The sequence below is a fragment of the Poecile atricapillus genome, chromosome 1 (genome assembly GCF_030490865.1).
Source record: "Poecile atricapillus isolate bPoeAtr1 chromosome 1, bPoeAtr1.hap1, whole genome shotgun sequence".
NCBI classification, from domain to species: domain Eukaryota; kingdom Metazoa; phylum Chordata; class Aves; order Passeriformes; family Paridae; genus Poecile; species Poecile atricapillus.
In genome coordinates, this window is record NC_081249.1 from 90,975,021 (window position 1) to 90,994,315 (window position 19,295).

At 41.3% G+C, this 19,295-nt stretch overlaps 1 protein-coding gene across 1 annotated transcript in view; it reads right to left on the reverse strand.

Annotated features, from left to right (window-relative positions):
• Nucleotides 1–400: 400 nt before the first annotated feature.
• CFAP91 (cilia and flagella associated protein 91) overlaps nucleotides 401–19,295 on the reverse strand; it is a 30,419-nt gene continuing 11,524 nt past the window's right edge. Inside the window, exons 11-17 of the mRNA XM_058856042.1 lie at nucleotides 14,157–14,273; nucleotides 11,021–11,092; nucleotides 9,555–9,701; nucleotides 6,838–7,059; nucleotides 5,450–5,598; nucleotides 4,166–4,257; nucleotides 401–955 (exon numbers count right to left, since the gene is read on the reverse strand). Coding sequence (XP_058712025.1) covers nucleotides 726–955; nucleotides 4,166–4,257; nucleotides 5,450–5,598; nucleotides 6,838–7,059; nucleotides 9,555–9,701; nucleotides 11,021–11,092; nucleotides 14,157–14,273 — 1,029 coding nt within the window. The 3' untranslated portion in view covers nucleotides 401–725. The remainder of the gene's footprint in view (nucleotides 956–4,165; nucleotides 4,258–5,449; nucleotides 5,599–6,837; nucleotides 7,060–9,554; nucleotides 9,702–11,020; nucleotides 11,093–14,156; nucleotides 14,274–19,295) is intronic.

Sequence of the window (19,295 nt, forward strand, 5' to 3'; positions counted from 1 at the left end):
AGAATTGCTCTTTGCAGTGATAAAAAGCAAGAAGCGGTTAGCCTGAAGAGTTACATTTCTGGAAAATGCATCAGCCCTGCCATGCCCGTGTCATCCTGCTATCACCCAGCTTTGTGCCAGACACTGCCTGCTTATCAGAAACCACCCTGCTGAGGTCAGGGGCACCTTTTCTTTCTCCAAGGACTAATGATATGAAAAGATGATGCAAAATCTGACTGGTTTTGTTCAGCTCCAGTTTTTTATTAATAGCAGGAAGCCACTGGGCCTTACACCACTTAGGAAATCAGTGGGACACACTTGTCTGTGGATGCTCTTGACTCAAAATTTCCCACTTATGGAGTATTTTTTCATTTAATGCTATTGAAGCAAAGAAATACCACCAAAAGCCCAGGTGCAGATTTTTATTGGTCTGTGCCAGGAAAGCAAACAAGGAATGCTAAGACTGCTTTCTCACTCAAACTTCTCTAAATAATCAGAAGAGAAAAATTAGCTAATGAAGTCCAAAGCAAGTTAGGGAGGGAGTGGAGGGAGCTGCCACACCAAAATGTATACAGAATGGTTCAAGGACAACACTGCTGGCAGGCAGCAGGAGGGACAGCCCAAGGGAGAGAGAGGGCTTTCCATTCAGGGTGCCCTGAAAAAGTAAATATAATGTGCTTCCCTTTCCCTCGCCATGCTCCTAACTCAAATCACAGAGGGGAAGGGGAACTCACTCATCTTCTGTCCTAGGAGGCTGTAGGATCCTTGTGGAATCCTTGTCCAAGTTCATGTGCAACTGTGGTGGGGTGAGTGCTGTCAGCTGCACTTGGTCCAGCAGCTGTCCCAGCAGGAGAATCTTCCTCTCTCTCAGCGGCAGATGCCTCCTGATGCGGTGCCAGATCAGCCAGAGCCCTCTCTGTGCCCCCATGGATGATCTGATGAGCAGCATAGATGTGTTTTCTTTGGGACTGCCTCACTGTGCATAAAAAGAGATAAGGCTTTTACTTGGAAATGTACAGCAAAGTGTTCTCTGTAGGGGAGAAGGGAGGAATAGCTTTTAGCAACCCTGCAGCTGTGGAAAAGTCTGTCTCAGGAAAAAAAATCACGCCCTTCTAACTTTGGCTGAAAGCGTTCTACTGCCACCTAATAGCAGCAACCAACTTTGCATTTCACTTTGAAGACTGGCCCCCACAGTGGGAAGCACAGCCAAAGTGTTCTTTCCAGCTTTGGGAACAACTGCCCAGGATATATTTTCAGGCTTTAACATGACTTCTCCTTCAGTGTCTGTTAATTGCAGCAAGCCTCTGAAGAATCCAGCTGAAATCTGCTATCTCCTGTGCCAGGATTTGACCTGCACTGAGAAACTCTGACTGAGTTCAAAGTAAGGCTTGGAGCCACAACTGACACATGAAGTCACCTGCCTACCTTATCACCTCCCCTCAGCTACTGCAGGATTGCCTCCTTTCATCCAAAGCTATTTGTATGCATTTCCAACCCACCTCCTGGGAAATAATTACCCAAGCCTAAGTGTTCACCCTACAGCTCTCTTTATTGCTCTTGACTATTCTTTGTTCTCCCTTTCCCTCTTTATCTCAGTCATGAAGACTGAAGTACTGTGTGCCTTATGGAGGGTGTAAGAAATGATGCAGAAGCAAGGTGTAGCTCTCATCCTGTCACTTCCCTCCAGAAGTCCGACTTACTTTGGCCTGTTTCAAGGCTGAGCTGTGCTTAGACTGTAAATCTGAAGCACTGGTGTCCTGCATGCTGGCACACAGTTCTGCTGTCCCTGTCTAAGTCACTCAGCGTTACCAACCCACCCTGTTTATGTTTATCCATCTCCCAGGTCCACTTTGTCAACCATGAATGCAACTGGATCTCACTTGCATTTGAAAAGCTGACTTTCACCAGCCAGCCCTCATTCCCAGGAGAGGTTTCTCTACCCAAGGCATTTTGGCTTTGGTCATGTTTGCATCAACTGCATCAACTATACTGGGAATTCTCCCCTGGAATTTCTGCAGTCCCTTTCTCCCTCCACAGTGAATTCCATCTAAAGGACAGTGTGCTGAAATTGGTGAGTGGCTGTCCTTTTCCAAGCAAGGTTCTTCATATCAGCACAGTGACTTCTACTTCCACTGAGGCAGGGTTCAGAATTGAGGTGCAAAGATATTTCAGGGTGAACCAGTATGGGATAACCCCAGCTTTTATGCATCAAAATACAATTAAATGAGGAGGAAAAAATCCCACACTAGGCAATGGCAAAACAGAGATGTTTAAGGGGAAGTTAAAGTGTAGGCAAAGACTGAACCTGCAGGCCCTCAAATCTTTGTTCTACAAATGGATTTGCTCCTTTGACAGGACAGGTAACTGTGCTCTTAGATCACTTCCTGAGAGTTTCAAGGAAGGTGAATGCTCAAGCATGGGCCAGGTTGCTAAAACACAGTTTCATAATGAATAATTTGGCCCACTATAGGGAAGGCTTTAAAAGCCGCCACAGAAATGCAATGCAGTAATGTGTTTATAAGATCTAATGCCATTCTTTGATACTATTTCCTTTGGATTTCCATGGAATAGTTAATGATTCTGAAAGTATCACTGTGCAGGAGGTTTACAGCAGGATGTGTTCATCACAGTGTACATCTGGTAGAATTCAACGGTTTTAAGTGAATGGAGCCCCCTCTGCTCCATGCAGCAATAGCAGAAGAGAGTATGAGCCACGTCTCTTCCTGACATTTGATTTCTGCTGTCACAAGAATATCATGACAAATTTCTCCTGATCACATTTGATCACTCTTACTTAACTGCCTACCGCTGTATTCCACCAGCATCCCCTTTAATTTTTAATTTGGTCTAGCTCTGCTTTCCAGGCAAACTCACTGCAGCTATCACAGATTCTGAAGATTTTTTTTCTTCTGTTGTTTGGGAGTGCTTCTGAGGTGCATTGTTCATTAGCTGCTGTTGCATTTAAGCCCAGTACGTATTTTGAGCCTTGATGAATGTCTTCACTATGTCCAGAATCCTAAGCCATCTCCAGGTCTTCTTTCTGCTCTCCTTTCTGAGGCAGGCTAACCTGTGTGTGCTAGTGCCTGAGCTGCAGGCTTCACTGACTACAATTACATCACCAGCTCTGGAAGGCTGGCAGAAGCAGTGCTGGAGTGAAGGGAACTGATTTAAGCTTATGCAGAACTGCCAGCTGCAGAACAGGTCCTGTTGCTTGTGCAGCACACAAGCCAGGAAGAAGAAAGTTTGTATAGTTCTGAGACCACAAAATGTGTACTCAGGGTTTGTGTTTTCATTCATAAAGCAATAAAGAGGCACTGAACTAAGTGTCTTTGTTCTCAAGGCAGAGAAGTGCACTGTAGCAAGGACCCCTACAAGCTCTGTTGTGATGCAATTGCTTTCCTTAGGTCATATTCACTTTCTGTGGGTGACTGGTTTAGTCACAATCTTCCACCTGTGCTGGTCAGTGGAAACATCCCAGTTAGGAACAGCCACTTATTCATTACATTACTTAATGTAATACACAAGTTTCCAGTGTCTTCCCCTCTGTATTTTGACAGACAACATTCCATTTTTTGTTAAATAGAAATGTCCTTTACAACTGCAAGGTTATCTCCTTAAAACATGATGCTACTACAGCCAACCTTAAAACTTTATCTTTACCTCTTGCTCTCAGCCAACTGGGAAGGAGAGGGAAGCATAGGAAAGTATATAACTTTCCTTCCACATATGACATATTTAAGTAATTTGCTTGTTAAAGTCTTCTACAGGTTTAGAAATTGCCATATAATAACACAATTCGCAGCTGTGCTACTTAAAGATTTTTACCAGTTTGTTTCTGAATGTGCAATGGGCTGCTTCCTTTAATGCAGTTTTATTGTTGCAGATACACCAAATTTCTCATAACAAGCCAGGTTGGAACATCAAGGATTATTTGATCCAACCTTTTTTGGCATAAGCACAGGCCAGATCTTACAGCAGGTCTGAATTTCAGTCACCATTTAAAAAGACTAAAGCTCATGAAAAACTCATGACAAAAAGGTGACAGAGCTTAACTTTCTACCTGCAGAGAGCCAAAAAGGAATCTCAGGGAACTGAGACAACCCTTAGCTGCATCATTCCTTTCAGGGAGCTAGAATAAGGAGAGTGAACCAGTTCGTAAAGAAAATAAAGTTACTGAACTTCTTACCTCTTTCTCTCATAAAGTTTTTCTCAGCTTCTGGGATCAGGAAATTGTAAACCAGCTCTGCTACAATCTCTTCTGACTGTAGGCGAGTTCGACTACAGGACAGATGCACAGTGGTATTAGTATTTTAATTTTCTATCTAGACCACCTCTGCAAAAACAGGTCTCCCTTGTAAATACCCTCACTCTCCAAGGGAGTGCATTGTCATGGCAGCAGTTGTCAGCTGGGTCTCTCTTTATCCTACAAATAGATGACAGTGTGACTATTCCCCTGTGCACGGCCAACATGTTCCACAGTGCATTGGAAAGCAGGATCACCCTATACTCCTTATCCTCAAAGTTACTGAGAAGTTCAGCTCCCTCTGATGACAAACTGAGTCAGACACAGAAATATTGCTGAGGATTTGTGTCTTTGTCAATTTAGTCTTTGGTCCATTGCTGAGTTTGCTAAATTCTTCCCTTTTGTGACTCTGCACTTGGCTGGCCCCCATGCTCTTTTCCATGCCAGTGTTTGGTGGGTTCCCAGTTGGCCCAGGGGCTGCATGCATTATCTATGCTTCATTCCCCCAAGGATTCCAACATTCTGCTTGCATTCATCTAGATACAAAATACACAGCTGCTGTACCATAGGAGAGTCACTGTGACATTGGGATTTTTATGGCTCAATTCCAAAAAAAGAGCACGGAAACTGAACCGGGGTTTGGCAGGTCCTAAAAAGTATTCACTGCTGATGCCCCGGGCAAACACAGACTGTGGTGTTCTCAACAACTTACTTTACTCCAAGCGCCTTGTCAGGCAGCCATCAATATGAGTGACCTCCATGGACATTGGCAGCTCCTTAAAGGACAGCCACCCCAGAATGAAAGGCTGTGTATAGCTGTGTCTTTTAGGATCTCTTTCAAATGGATTTTCTGTAGTAGAGTAAATAAATGAAAAGATCGGTATGAATGGGTATTGCTTTAGGCAGTTCTCAGATTCACTTAAAGCTCAGTCACAGCCTCACACTGGTGTGGAGAAATCTAAAAAGGGTGATTCACAGATCACACAAGTGATTTGCAAAGGGAACCTGGCATACACTGTATGGAAATAAGGCTCTGATGGATTTATATGTGTGTAGCAGGTAGGAACAGCCTGGTTCCCATACAGCAGCCACACTAATGAAGCGACCAGGAGCAGCACTGCCCTGCCCTTCCCATGGCTTGGATGATGTACACAGCCACAGATGCACATGGTCAGGCAGGTTCTAAACTGCTGTGAATGGCCCCTCACGTGCTGTTTAATAACCTACCGACTTTCCATTTCGTAAGCAATGTCATTGATTTCTACAGCCCTTTTCTGAACCTCTTCCCTGGCCTGCTCTTCAGCTGTCCTCTCCATACTGCTCAGGATTATGTCTTCCAAGTAGGTGTCAATAGTTCTGTCCTGAATATGCACCACCTAGAACAAAACACCAAGATCTTACTCCTCTGCCTACTGCTGTGCCAGGAGCACAGTGGAAGATTTCCAGAGAAGCATGAACAACATATTTTCACACGACTCTTTGTTTCAGGCAGGCCAACCTGAGATTTGTTTTCAGAGATGCTTTCTGTAAAAATTTATTTTCTAGTAATTCTTTCTGAGAACTGATTGAACAAGTGCAGGTGAAAGAAAACCAATTCACAGATCCAATTCTAGTGCAGCAGGTTAGTCCTGTGAATGCAATGGCAGTTGTTCCCTCAGTTCTCATAGTCCCATGAGCAACAATTGCCAAGTAATAATCATGGATATTGACTTCAGTAAATAAATCAGCTTTCATTCAAGCAAACCCTGAAGGAGAAAGTTCCATCAAGCCAGTCAAAATCCAAGATAAAATTATTTTCTTTCTTATAATGGCTGTAGAGATGAGATTCTAGAAATGTGTGTTTTCCTTCTCCTAATCTGAAGGGCGTAAGTTTATGGCACCTTGGCCTTACCCGCTTACCACTCAGAAATACAGAAAAGATGAGAAGCTAAAATTTTTAAAAAATAAACATGATGCCAGACCCTTTTGGTATTAACCACCTCCCACAAGGTTTGAAAATTATTGGTTTAGTCAATTAGACTCCCACTCATGTCTTTCAACGGGGAGAAGTATGCTTCATGCAGTTAAGAGCTAGGAAATAGGAACAGGACTATAGAATAGTTATGGAGTATGGTAATTCAGAGTTTTTTTCTTGGTTTCAAGGTTATTTTATCTATTACCATTACTTCAAAATAAATGTTGTACCTCTTGTTATTTGCAGTCCACTTGAGCTGGGGGAGGGGTCAAAGTCTTTCCAAACCCTTGCTTAAAGGCATCCTTCCTGGAAAAGCACCTAATATTTCTGCTGGGCAGAACAAGTGCTGACAAAACATTATCCCTAGAGATGATCTAGGTACATCTGTTCTCCATAGGTGTTTATTGGAGAAATTTAGAACCTACACCCATTCATGACAGGCCTAACAGGAATGTCTGTAGGGGTATTCAGATCATCCTTAGTTTGACGGGCATGACTCCCTCAGGAAGGAATCACTCTCTCTTCACTAAGCTTTCCCCCTCAATTTTAAAACTAGCCATCACCAAAGTCAGTGCTGCAGCAGCTCCCATCCATCTGGACCTTCCCACAAGGAGGCAGCTCCTACAAACTGCCTACAGTCCAGCCAGTCTCCCTCTCTTGCCTGTCTGAAAAGCTCATCTTCCTCTTGCCGCTGGCTCTCTTCCAGCTGCCGCCGTCCGCTCTCCTCTGCTTCCCGCATCCGCCTCTGCCTCTGAGCCAGCAGGGCCAAAGCATGGTTCTTCCGTTCTTCTTGCAGCCTCACCAGCTCTTTGGACAGAAAATCAAGCATGTTCGCCAGTGTCCTTCCTTCTACTGTGGCCAAGTCTCTTTCCAGTGCTGACAGCTTTCAAAAGAAAAATGCAAAGAATTGTGTTAGAAACCCCAGGAACGTTGTACGAAGTCCCAAGACTACCACAGGCATGTGAGACAGCTCTGCAGCATCCACTTGAATCAGCCATGGGACAGTCCCAGGAGTTTGGCTCTCTTCATGAGAGACTGGTTTATGCACAGTGCAACCATGAGTGCCTGCAGCTTCAGGCATTGAACCTAAAATTGTACAAGTTACTAACTGTCGACAAATTCAAATTGACAGTAATAATACATTAAGTTTGTAGAAGTGTAAATGAGACCTCAGAATTCGGGGTAATGGAAAAACAGAAAGTCTGTGACAGAGTTGAGACAAGATTCCAGGTGTTCAGCATTATGGTGCCATTCAGTCCTTGTTCCAAGCACATCCTGTTTTATGGGCTGGGTATGTGTGATTGCACTGCAGAAAGAGACAAGATCTATTGGGAGTTCATTATCTCCAGAATGAACTCTGAAGCCACAGGCCTTGGCAGGAGGGAATGTCTGGAACTGGCTGGGATGCTGTGTTCTGTTGAAATAAACAGGCAATTACAGAATAGACCTAAACATTAAAGTTGAAGTGGAGCTGAAATATCCCAGACAAGTAATAATAAATCAGCTTTCTTATACAGCTGTGCCATTTGCCCAGGCAGTGTTTCAAAGGAAGTGGGATTGTCAGTGTTGCACACATCTAGAAGTGACAGCTCTTAGCCCACAGGTGTTTCAGATGGAAGATGGTGATGCAGTAACTGCACCACCCCAGAGGGAGACTGAACATGGAACTAAAGTGCTCCCTCCTCTTCATTGCTCCAGGTGCTGTATATAAAACTGGTGTGAAATGGAGGAAAACAACTCAGGAACACTCTTGTGTTAGATTTTTGTTATATATGAGTCAACAGTTTTCAACTCCTCATCTCTGACTGTTTTATGTGGAATTTCCATCCTCTTTCAGCAGGAAGCATTTCTTTTACACTGAAATGGTCAAAACCCTGAAAAAAACCCTGTGACCACCAAACCCTATAGAACTAAGAGTCATCAGTGACTTTCTGAAATAGCCACACACAGAGAAAACTCCTGCATATGCATTCCTGAGAGTTTTGAAGTTCAAAATGTTTGAAAACCTGAGCCTTGGACTGTAAACCTCCAGAGACAGTAAAAAAAAAAAAACAAAAAAAACAGTCAGAGGAGGCCAATACCAGCAGAGGGGGATAGTGGCTCTCCAAAAAGGAAATTCTGAGATCAGAGGTCAGTATCTTTACCATTTGCTCTCCTTCCTTCTCTATGAATGTAATTATGGTGTTTGAACTGCCTTCTCCTTCACTCTCACGTGGGCTTCCATAACAAATGGAACACTGCAAGTTTCTAATGCCTGAGACTTTTATTTTTCTCTTAATTCCTCAGAAGAAATATTCTGTATTCCTGTATTCCACACCTGTGTTTCCTGTGCATGAGGGAATATCTAGAAATGCTAAATGTTAAATGATAAAACAGTCACCTGGTTCAATTTTTACTGAGATTTAAGGGGAAATTTTGTTGCTGCCCAATCAGCAGGAAACAGTGGTATGGCTTCATCTCCACCAGGCCAGTGGATACTGTTATTGTAATATGGAAGCTGCCAAATTGCCTCACAGCTGGTCATTGAAAAAACAGCAGAGTAATAAAAACTAGAAAACTTGCAGGAATGTGACAGATACTGTATTCTCTGAAATGTAGTGAACTCTAGACAAAATTTCTTTATAATCCAATCCCGGCCAGCATCTGCCATTTCATTCACTCTGCTCTGGAAGGCTGTAGCACTGTAAGGAAACAGGATGGAAATTTGCATCCCTGGCTCTCACTAGATCCTTGGCAGAGAATGGAGCCCAAAATTTCTTTGCTCTGCTTACAGTGGCAGGTACCTCAATGTGTCACCATTGCTAAGGTTCTAGAAGTCTTGAGCCCAGCAGGATTCACAAAGTTGGCTTTGGCTTCCTTTTTGAGGTTTTATGCTGAGGAGGAGCCTGAGAGGGTGCCAAGCTACAAAAAGGACAGGGAAATGACAGAGCAGTAACAAACATTCAGGAAAACATTCAACAGATGTGAGTGACAAGCACATCTTGTGATACCAGGTCATAGTACCAGTCAAATGGATTGAAATGTGGGAAAACTGAGGATCATCTGACACTGCAGTTTGTTCAAAGCTCTGTAAATACAAATAAGTGCTCTGTCTGCAAACAAAGCAAACACAGCCTGCATAGCAGCTGTGGTCAGGGTGCCTCAGTCTGTTTCTAAGATTCCCCAGAGTCTCCAAAGCACTGAGAGACCAATTTTAGCCCCTCAGACATTCAGTACTTGGCCTGTGCTAGGAGAGCTTTATTGCTTTTGGGGTGCCTTCTGTGCTGTGGATAATAGAAAACATAAAAAATTAAATGTGAAAGTGTTGTGGTACTGCAGGCACAGGGTGTCTGGTCAGGACAGAGCTGTGAATCAACCTTCCCATCTATGCAAGCAAACCTGGCGCATTTGTGACTCATGCTGTCGCTGTAAAGACAGTGTCATTTGCTTCTGTGCCTTCAAGAGCAGCTGTCCATCCTCCTGGAGCGCGTGAGTGGTGCGCAGCTCTTGGATCAGATCCAGGCGCTTCTCCTTCCCTTCAAACATCTTTAAAATAAAGGTAAACAACTGAGCATATTAAATGGAGACTAGAGAGCAACATGTTTTTGCTAGCAGAGCACACCCTTTTTCTCCAAGTTGCAAGGTCAGCTGTTACCAAGACCTAGTTCTCTGTAACAAATTTGTGGTTGTATTTAGGCAAATGCTACAGCTGTCAGGTAAATCTGCTACTTCTTTTTCTTCTTTTTTAATTTTTTTTTTTTATTTTTTTTTTTTTAAATTCTTATTATTATTCTGTTTGGCTTTACCCAAACTCAGACCACTGCAATGCAGAACACCACCTATGTCAAAAGGGTAATAGTCTTTTGCATACCCTGTTATATCTGCCTCAATGTCACAGCTTCACAGTGTTTCAACATCTCCTGTCCTCTGACCTTCGTTTTGAGGGATCCCAGCAACAGACCAAAGCCACAAATTGGTGGGGAGGTTGCTGAAACTGCCATGATCCCTGTTATGGAATTATGTGGCCCAGGCCTTCCAACACTGTTTTACTTTCAATCCCACTCTCTTCCAACAGGACTTCCAGGACCAACAGAAGATCGCTCAACCCTGCTTGTGTCATTCTCCAACTCAGTAATATATTTCTGATCCAGCAGTATCTGGAAGAAGATTCTTAAAATGGTGGGATATTTAATGCTCTGAAAGTCAACAATCCTGCAGTGGCCTCAACCATCCTTCTTACAGATCATCACACAACTGGAGAACACTTGGGAAGTATATATTCCACCTCAAGCTGCTTCCATGATATCGTATCATTTACTAAAGCTCAGGGTCCTGCATGGGAACACTTCAAAACATTAAATAGTTACTGCAAGAGAAAGTATCAGTTGTACTCTTTGTGGACATAAAAACAAACCTTCAGGACTAGTCTGATCACAAGTGACAGACTCAATATAAAGCCCAGGAGGCACGGCTAGTAAATTAATTTTTAGCTAGACCCCCTTCTGTTCCCCTGAAAGTAGAATGATGGGTCCTGCACATCACAGTGGTAGGCTTCAGCTGCTCCTCAAATGTGGTCCAGCTCACCACCAGTGGAAAGCAGAAAGATGGTACAAAATACAAACTGCCCTGCTGGGATGTGGGAGGTTTCTTGTGCCTGGGACCTTGGTGTAATCATGGCAACATGTACTCACGGTCCAGATCTAGTCTGGAATTTTCCATTTGAGTAATTCTGCTATGAAGAGCCTCATTACCCCTGATTAGTGCTATGGAAGAAAGATTTCAAACACCCTTTGCAATCAGTCATTCCCACCATCATTCTGAAGACTGACATTAACAAAGAGTTACCATGTTAACAAACAGAATACCATGTTCTGAAGAGCCCTGCCTCGGAGCAACTTCTGCAGACAGATCACTGCCAGGTCTATTTCCTCTTCCTCCTGCCAAAACATAACAAATATCCACACAACAATTATGTAATTCTTTGGAGACTGGGATTTCTGTAGATTATCTGTCTAACTGTTAAACAGTCTAACTCATATCCTGTCTTTTCTTGGTTGTTTCTGAACACCATTCTTCTAATTTCTAGGGAAAGGAAAGTGAGTCAGAATAACATGTACTTCCGTGTTTTACAAGGGATGGGGAAGAAAGGTTGTATAATTAGATTCTATTTGAGATTTTACAGGGTCTTTAGAGATGAGAACCTAATGGTAAGGAGACTTTGATGGAGAAAATTACTGTATGCATTTTAAGTAATATTTGTAGCTTGACTGAATCTAAGTTTGCAAAATGAGCATCAGCTACATTAATTTAACATGTTGATACACTAAGAGGACAGAATATGTCCAAGAGAGATGTTAAACACAGAAAAGGGCTTTAAATTGAAGAGGAACATATACAATTTTTCTTTTGATATTTATTCCAGTGGTGATCTTTATCAGAGTAACTCAGTAAATTTAAGACTCAGAAAGTGATAGTTTGGAAGTAAAATTAACTACAGTCCATTGTGATTTGTCTCTTTGATAACTTTACTGGCCTAGCATTGTGTGATTGATACCTACTTGGAAGAATGACAGAGCATGTGGTGGGAAAGGGAACATGACCACAGAAAGTAAAAAAAAAAAAAGGGCTTATTTTAAATAGAGGAAATAGACAAAGCACAGATGGCAGTATTTTTCTAGGTGAGGGGTTTTCTAGTTTGGAGTTGACAGTAGGAAAAGGATAAAATCCACTGGGTGCCCGGGAAAGATAGAAAAATCTTAAAATTGGAAGCATGTTTTTTTTAATAAAGAACCTATGAGGTCTGCATTGACATGTGGTATTTAAGAAGTGCTGGAAAAACAGGGAAGAGTGTGGGATGAGAGAAGTTATGTGGGCTTGAATCTTAGTTATGTTTTCTCTTAGGTGTTGAAGACTGAGTTTTCCCAGCACAAAAGGAAGCATTCCTGTCGTTCCACACCAGCACCCAGGAGGAGCAAAGCAGAACTAGCGAGAGGACTTTTGATTTGGTACGTTCTTCTTTTCTGGAAAGAAGGGACAAATTTCCAGTCCTAGAGAGCTAAACTCTACCACATCACCTGGCTACAGTGTGAAATCCTTTCAGGACAGTTTTGGAAATGGTGATGGCACACATACCAGTAAGCCAAACTGCTTGGTGTGATATTAACTAAGATTAGGTTTGAATTTTTATGAGGAGTATTTTTCTGTACTTCTGTTTTTGAATGCAGCAAATGATGCCTTAGGAAGTGTAATATCAGCTTGTCCATCTGCCTGCTACAGACCAGCAGGATAGAATGAGGGGACATGAAAAGCCCATCATGTCCTGCAGGAAAAAAAATAAAAATTAAGGATTTAGAAGAATCTAGGAGATGGCTGCAAACTAGAGGAGGCTGGAAGAAAGTCATAAAGTAATGAAGGAATTCAGAGGTGCTCTGTGAGCTTGTTGTGGCTATTAAGTCCATTAGAAATGACTAGGGGAGAGAAGGTGAGGGTGCTTGCAGTAGTGCCTCTCTCCCATCCATTCTTTCCACTTTCTTTTGGCACAGTTCCTTTCCAAGATCCTCAGTTCCAGTGGGAAGCACTTAGCAGTTGGTACTTGTATGGGTGTGTGGCAGGAAGAGAAGCATTAACAACAGAGAAAAGCCTTGTTTTCACTGCTCCTGACAGCCACCCGGTAGGAGAAACTTTACTTGGGTTTGTCAAGGCAGGAGATGTTATTGCTGCTCTTCAGTGGCTCAAGTGGCCTGATTTTACAGATGGAGCTTCACTGGAGAGCTCCATCTTTTATGTGTTCCCACATAAAGATTCTTGAAAATAAACCAAATGTTGACAAAATTAATGAAGATGGAATTCTATTGTATTGGAATTCTTAAAAAAACCCCAACTATAATCTGTGAACACACTCAAGAATGGCTACAAGTGTAGAAACATTTTTCTGATTTCTTTACAGGTTACATCACAGTATTTAGAAATCTGCCAAACTGGTAAACCTAAACATGTAAACTCACCACTGCAATACAATATCTAATGCTTATAAGTTGGTAAAGATGTGGAAAGCTCTCCCTGAGGAGATAAGAAATTCTAGTTGCAGTCATCTTAAAATAGACTGCATAAAACATAGAATATCATGCTGCACAAAGAAACACAGCAGCTCGGATGATTTAATAAGGCTTTCTCTCTTCCCTTTCATGGTTGTGTGGTTCTTAAATTCACAAGTTTACATGGCAATTCTGTCTGATTCTTAGTACATCATGAAAATGGTGTTAGTAAGAAGACAAAACAGTCCACTGGGGCAACCAGCTCTTAAGTATGTTCCTTTAAGATAGGAAAGGAAGTTGCAGCTCCCCTAAAAAGTAATTTTTCCCTACAGCATATCACATCCCCCATGACACATCATTACTGCTGTTTCAGTCTCTTCAGGAGAATCATTATCTGTGAACTGGTGCATGCTCATCAAACACAGCATCCTGCATGATGACAAGACTTCACTCCAAAAAATTAATGAAGTGCATGCTCAGTGCTAAGCAGCCAATGTCTCTCTGACTTCAGTAAGTCTAAACTTAATTGTCTCACTGGATTATGATAGTGTTGTCAGATCAGAAGGTTGGAAGCTACTTAATAATAATAATAATAATAATAATAATAATAATAATAATAATAATAATAATAATAATAATAATAATAATAATAATAATAATAATTTTATTATGCCTTTTTGTTGCCCAAGAACAAGGGAATAACATGCCTTCTAATTTATGTCTTCATAAAATAAAGTTTACTTAAGGTTTTTGCCAACAGATACTGTAAATTATTTTCAAATCTTTGGCTGCTAGTATCCTTATAGAATAGAGACAGAGTCTTAAGAAATAATGATGGCTATTTTTAACATGGATGCACACAAAAGATTAAACTCCCTTCTTTCATTCCCTGGGCATTCCTCTAACAACTGTGTAGGAAACAATCAGGGACCAACAGGGAGAAAAGTGCTAAAACCAGCTCACTTACAATTGATGGCTTTTCCAGGATTAGAGTGGGTGGCTTAGGAACAGGGCTTTCTATTTTTTCACAGACAGGGGGAGTCTTCTTTGGCTCCTTGAGTTTATTCTTCTTCTCCAGTAGTGCCTGCAAAAGACATCCAATTTAATAAGAACATGGGTAAATAGAACAACATAACAAGACCAGTCCTCTAGATGCTGACTGCTGCTGACCACACTGACAACAGGGAGGTGAAAGCTTTACAGGCTTGTGGCTTCTCTTTCTTACTGCACATCAACTGAAAAACTGAGTATGGTCAGTAGATGAGTCTATTGGTTGGTCAGAAGACATTGATGGGAATGTCAAAATCATATGTAAGAAGGAAGCAGGAGTTATTTTACCATATTAAATAGCAAGTCATCAGCATTTGTGAGTCACCTAAAATTAATCTAAAATGGGTATGAACTTCATCTCTAATTCTCAAATAATTAATTTTCTAAGAATACTATAGCTCTTTGCCTTTAACAATAGGTAATGCTTATTACTGTGGTTTAGAAATGCTATGCAGTCAGGAGATTTTATGAAGGGATCACTGGAAGAGGGTATTGTCATTGTTCTGTGACAGTGAAATGTCTTTGTATGATAGGCTATTACTGCACGAGATTCAACCAAATGACCCCTTCCTAGCAAAATGTTTTGCAACTCTGCTCTGCTCATCTACAACTGCCCAGCAGCCCAGTGGCACCCACAGCAACTGTACAGGTGGACTGGGGGCAAAAGAGAAACTGTCCAAAAACTTCCATCTACCATGAAGATGCACTGAATGGTCAGTGTGGGTTTATCTTGCTTGCCACTGATTGGTGGCAGATGCCACACTTTGTCAGCAGACTAGAGTGCCACCACAGCCTCAGCTCTATCAAGACATTTTCAAACTGTTTAAAAAGACCAAGTCCTGCCAATTTCCCACCCAGCCCCTTAGAACTAGAAATTCAGATAAGCATTTCCAACTGCATGACAATGCTTGCCTGCTGCAGGACATCACACTTTGGCTTGCAAAGAAAGGGAAGGGAGTATATCCATTTAAATCTTCTTCAAAACTATAATCCTACTACTGTATGGGTTGGATCTTTATTATTGAAAGATCATATTCCAGCAAGGGAAAGTGTGTCTTTTCCTTTTTTCACTCTCCCTCTTTCAAATGTTCAAATACAGTATTTCACCAGGGAAGGAAATCAAAAGAAAAACTTTAGAAAAAAGTTCAATGCTGAATTTATCTCTCCAGTAACAGGAAACTGATGGCATTTGCACAGAATTTAATTGTGAAATTAATGAAGTTTTGAAACTCCAGTAGTCATTGTACAAAAACCCTTCTTGCATGTAGAATCTGTTCTTTCAGGCCAGGATAATGAATTGCTCCAGAAAAGGAGAGAGATTTCTAGGTGGAGGGGATAAAATACTTTATTATTGAAAGCTTCTTAAATGGTCCATGTTAATAATGCAAGAATCAGAGCCTATAAACTGCTTTTCAGCCATGTGAAATGGTTATAGTTCAAAAATGTTGAGAGACTTGCTGAATTGTGTTTTGTATGTGAAGACCTTAGAGCTCTCTACCATGAAGATTATAACAGTGCTGGTTATGATTTATAAGGAGATTTGCATGGCAGGGAAAGGGAAGCAGAAAGAAAAAGCTGCTGTAGTTGTGACTATTTTGAAAACAATGGCTACTATGTTTATTAGTACAATCTCACATTCATAAGAATTTTTCTGATAAAACTGCGGCCTTCAAAAATGTTTCCTGCTACCCAGAATAACAAAATATAACCAGACTAACAACTTTTAAAGAAAGAAAAAATTATGATTAATTTGGACAAGAGGGAATCCTTATTAATGTAGATTTGAGATATACTGCAGCTCTTAGAAGTGGCTTTATGTTTTCATGTCAGCACTACCTAGTGCCTGCTTGGCTATCTTTATTAAGTAAAAAAAAATGCTTAGCATTTGCTTTTTTTAATCTGATGCTTTAAATTATTTTAAGATTTTAACGTAAGAAAAGAAGAAGAAAATGTAGGGGCTTTGCCTTAACTGGTTCTGCCTAACTTAGCAAGTTCTCATTTTTGGAAAAAGGGACACCAGGACTCAAGAATCACTACAAAAATACTTGATTTTAAAAGATAAAAGTACTAAATTTCTAAGCAACATACACCAAATGTTACTGTCATACTCCAATTTTCCTGATACATTCCTTTATTCAGGCAGTAGGTTCAGAGTCAAGGTAGGATCTGATTGGATTGGACAGTGAAAGAACATAAGTCTCCTGGAAAATGCACTGAACAGCAATGGCACTCATGCTTTTCACCATACACTTTGGCTTCCCAACCAGCTTCTGAGAGCTCTTGACAGGATAACAGCTTAAGAAGCAACCCTCCCTTCGAAGAAATCATTCAATCCATTCTTTAGATTCCTCCCTTATCTTCTCTGTGATCCTCCCCATTCCACAAGATCCTAGGTATATTTGATTTTCGTGTACAGCACAAACTATACAGTCATGGTTCTCCTTCTTCCTTTGGGGATTGTGGGACTACAGAATCACAGAAGCAATGAGGTTGGAAAAGATCTCTGAGACCATCAAGTCCAACCTATGACTGAACACCACCATGGCAACCAGACCATCCCACTGAGTCTATCTTTTTTTTCATGCCCAGTCCTTCTTTAAACACCTCCAGGGACTGTGACTCCACCACTTCCCTAAGCAGCCCATTCCAATGTCTAATCTGTGAAGAAATTCCTCCTAATGCCAACCTAAACCTCCCCAGGTGCAGTTTGAGACTGTGCCCTCTTGTGCTGTCACTGGTTGCTTGGGAGAAGAGGCCAACATCCCCTTGGCTAGAGCCTCCTTTCAGGTGAGATCATCAAGGACAGGCTGCCTTGATGTCCTAGGCAGTGCAGCATGGCTGCTGCATCTTGACTGATCAAGACTGACATAAAGCTCTCAGAGCTGTCTGAGCATGAGCCAACTAACACTGTGTGGAGATCTGTTCTTGAAGGAATAACTGCTTAAACAGCCTTTCCTATGCTTTGAAGTTGGCAGAGATTTTCTCCAGAGACATTCTTGGCCCCTCTACTTCTCTACCTCTTTCCAGCAACCAGATAAAGGAAAACAGAAGGTGAGAATTGCACTTAATGCTGCTTTAAGAAGTTTCTTAGTCTGACCTCATCTTGATCCAACTTTTTGAAACCAACTGACACTTCATCCCTCTTGAGTCACCAGAGCACAAAGGGTCTGCCTGAAGTCATGTATGGTTCTGCACTGGGATGTCTTCTACCACCTCCTCCACTCCTTGGTGCATTCACTTACCTAGTTGAATTTATTCAACTAACTATTGCAGTAGGTATCTGTAATAGTATGTTATGTCCTTAATGCCTTGGATTTTCATACTAGGCTGTCTATATAATGGCTCACTTGCATTCCTTAAAGCACTGTTATCTGTGCTGGCTAGGAACTATCTTTCTTTTTCCTTTTACTGATCTGTCTTAAGATAAAGATTTTTGTTTTTACCGGTGATTTTGAGTCACTCCTGTTTCTGCCATGTTCACTTATTTTAGATAATTATTCAGACTACTGAGTGTACATAATACTTCTGATAAAGGTTTCAGGATGGTCCTAAAAAAAGTCTGCTTCTAAAATCACTTCTTTTTGGCTTAGTTTCATGTCTCAAAGAAGCAGCTCTCATTCTTAGGAGGACACAGATCCTTTTTGTAGTTACTTGGATTATTGCTTATCCCTTCTAAAAATCTTTAAGCTTAGGAATACCCTCAATATGGCAAAAAAAAGGAATATAATAAGGAGAACTCATCAATCTTTCCTCACGTTTGGGCAGAGAAGCAAGCCTTGGAAACTTCCTTTATTAAAACTAATTACTTCTGATGCTAATATCTAGCATTCCTCCTATATTTGCCACTTGCTTCCAGATAATCCAGCAAAAATTTTAAGAACTAATTGTAGAGCTAGATCTCCATGTACTGAATTTTCTAGGATTCCACTTTATTCTAGGGTTATGGGAGAGAATGTATAGATTAAGTGTGCTAGGAGAGCACTAGAGTAAAGCTTTATAACAGAAAACTGATCTGGCTACTTAGCTACAGAAATAAGGCAAAGCAACATAGTGCTCTGGTAAGATGATCCCTAATCACCTGCTTTAAACTTCTTTTCTACTGTATGTGATGGGAGGTTTATTGGCACAATTGGGACTGCTTATTCCAAGTGGTCAGAGAGCTCCTCTCAGGGAGGATTCACCTAAATTCTATTAATGCAAGTACTCTGCATGCTTTACTGCTCTGTTTTTGACAGCTCCAGCAATATTTGAGGTGCACCTGTCAGCAAGACTCTGCTAAGCCAGAAGATGCTATAGCCATCAAACTTCAGAAGCAAAAGCCTCTGATGGGAGAAGTGACCAGGAACAGCCACAGAGCTCAAGAGCTAATTAGGGCAGTCATTGCTTGATTCTCTGAAGAGAAAGTTTGTTTAAATCTAACAGTAGCTGAGGCAGTCTGGATGTTTCACAGTGTCAGTACTTTCTGCTTGTCTGGACCAACCAGTCTGGAGTCTATTTCTGTATATCTAAAAGCAGCAGTTAAATCTGGCATAATGAATTTATTTTATCATTTTTGCCCGCAAAGGAAATGGTTTGTGATTTTAAAAGAATATACATTTGGAATTTTTGCAGTGGGGAAATGAGTATTACTTGTTAGCCTCTCAGTTGCTGTAAAACAGTGCAGACCAAGTGATCTACACTGATTTAAGAAAGAAAATGTGCAGAATTGTCTGCATTTGTTCTGCATTCCATCTTCCTTTGTCCGTCAGTTTTTCTTTGAAGAGACATTATTGTGTGAGCAGCCAGCATTTGGCTGCTCACACTTCTCTGTGGCTACAGTTTGGACACTTCACCACAGTCTTACAAACCATGAGGAGTATTTTAAGCAAACAGAATACAATTGCTGTAACTGGAATTCAGCTCCAAAAGCTTGGACTAACATTCTGCTGACAATGAGAACCATGTTATGATGCAGATTACACAATTACTTCTTGAATTTTATGCAAACCCACACAAACTCAAACCCCTTCAACACTTCTGTTTCTTTAAAACTACAAGTTTTGTCCTTACTCTTGAA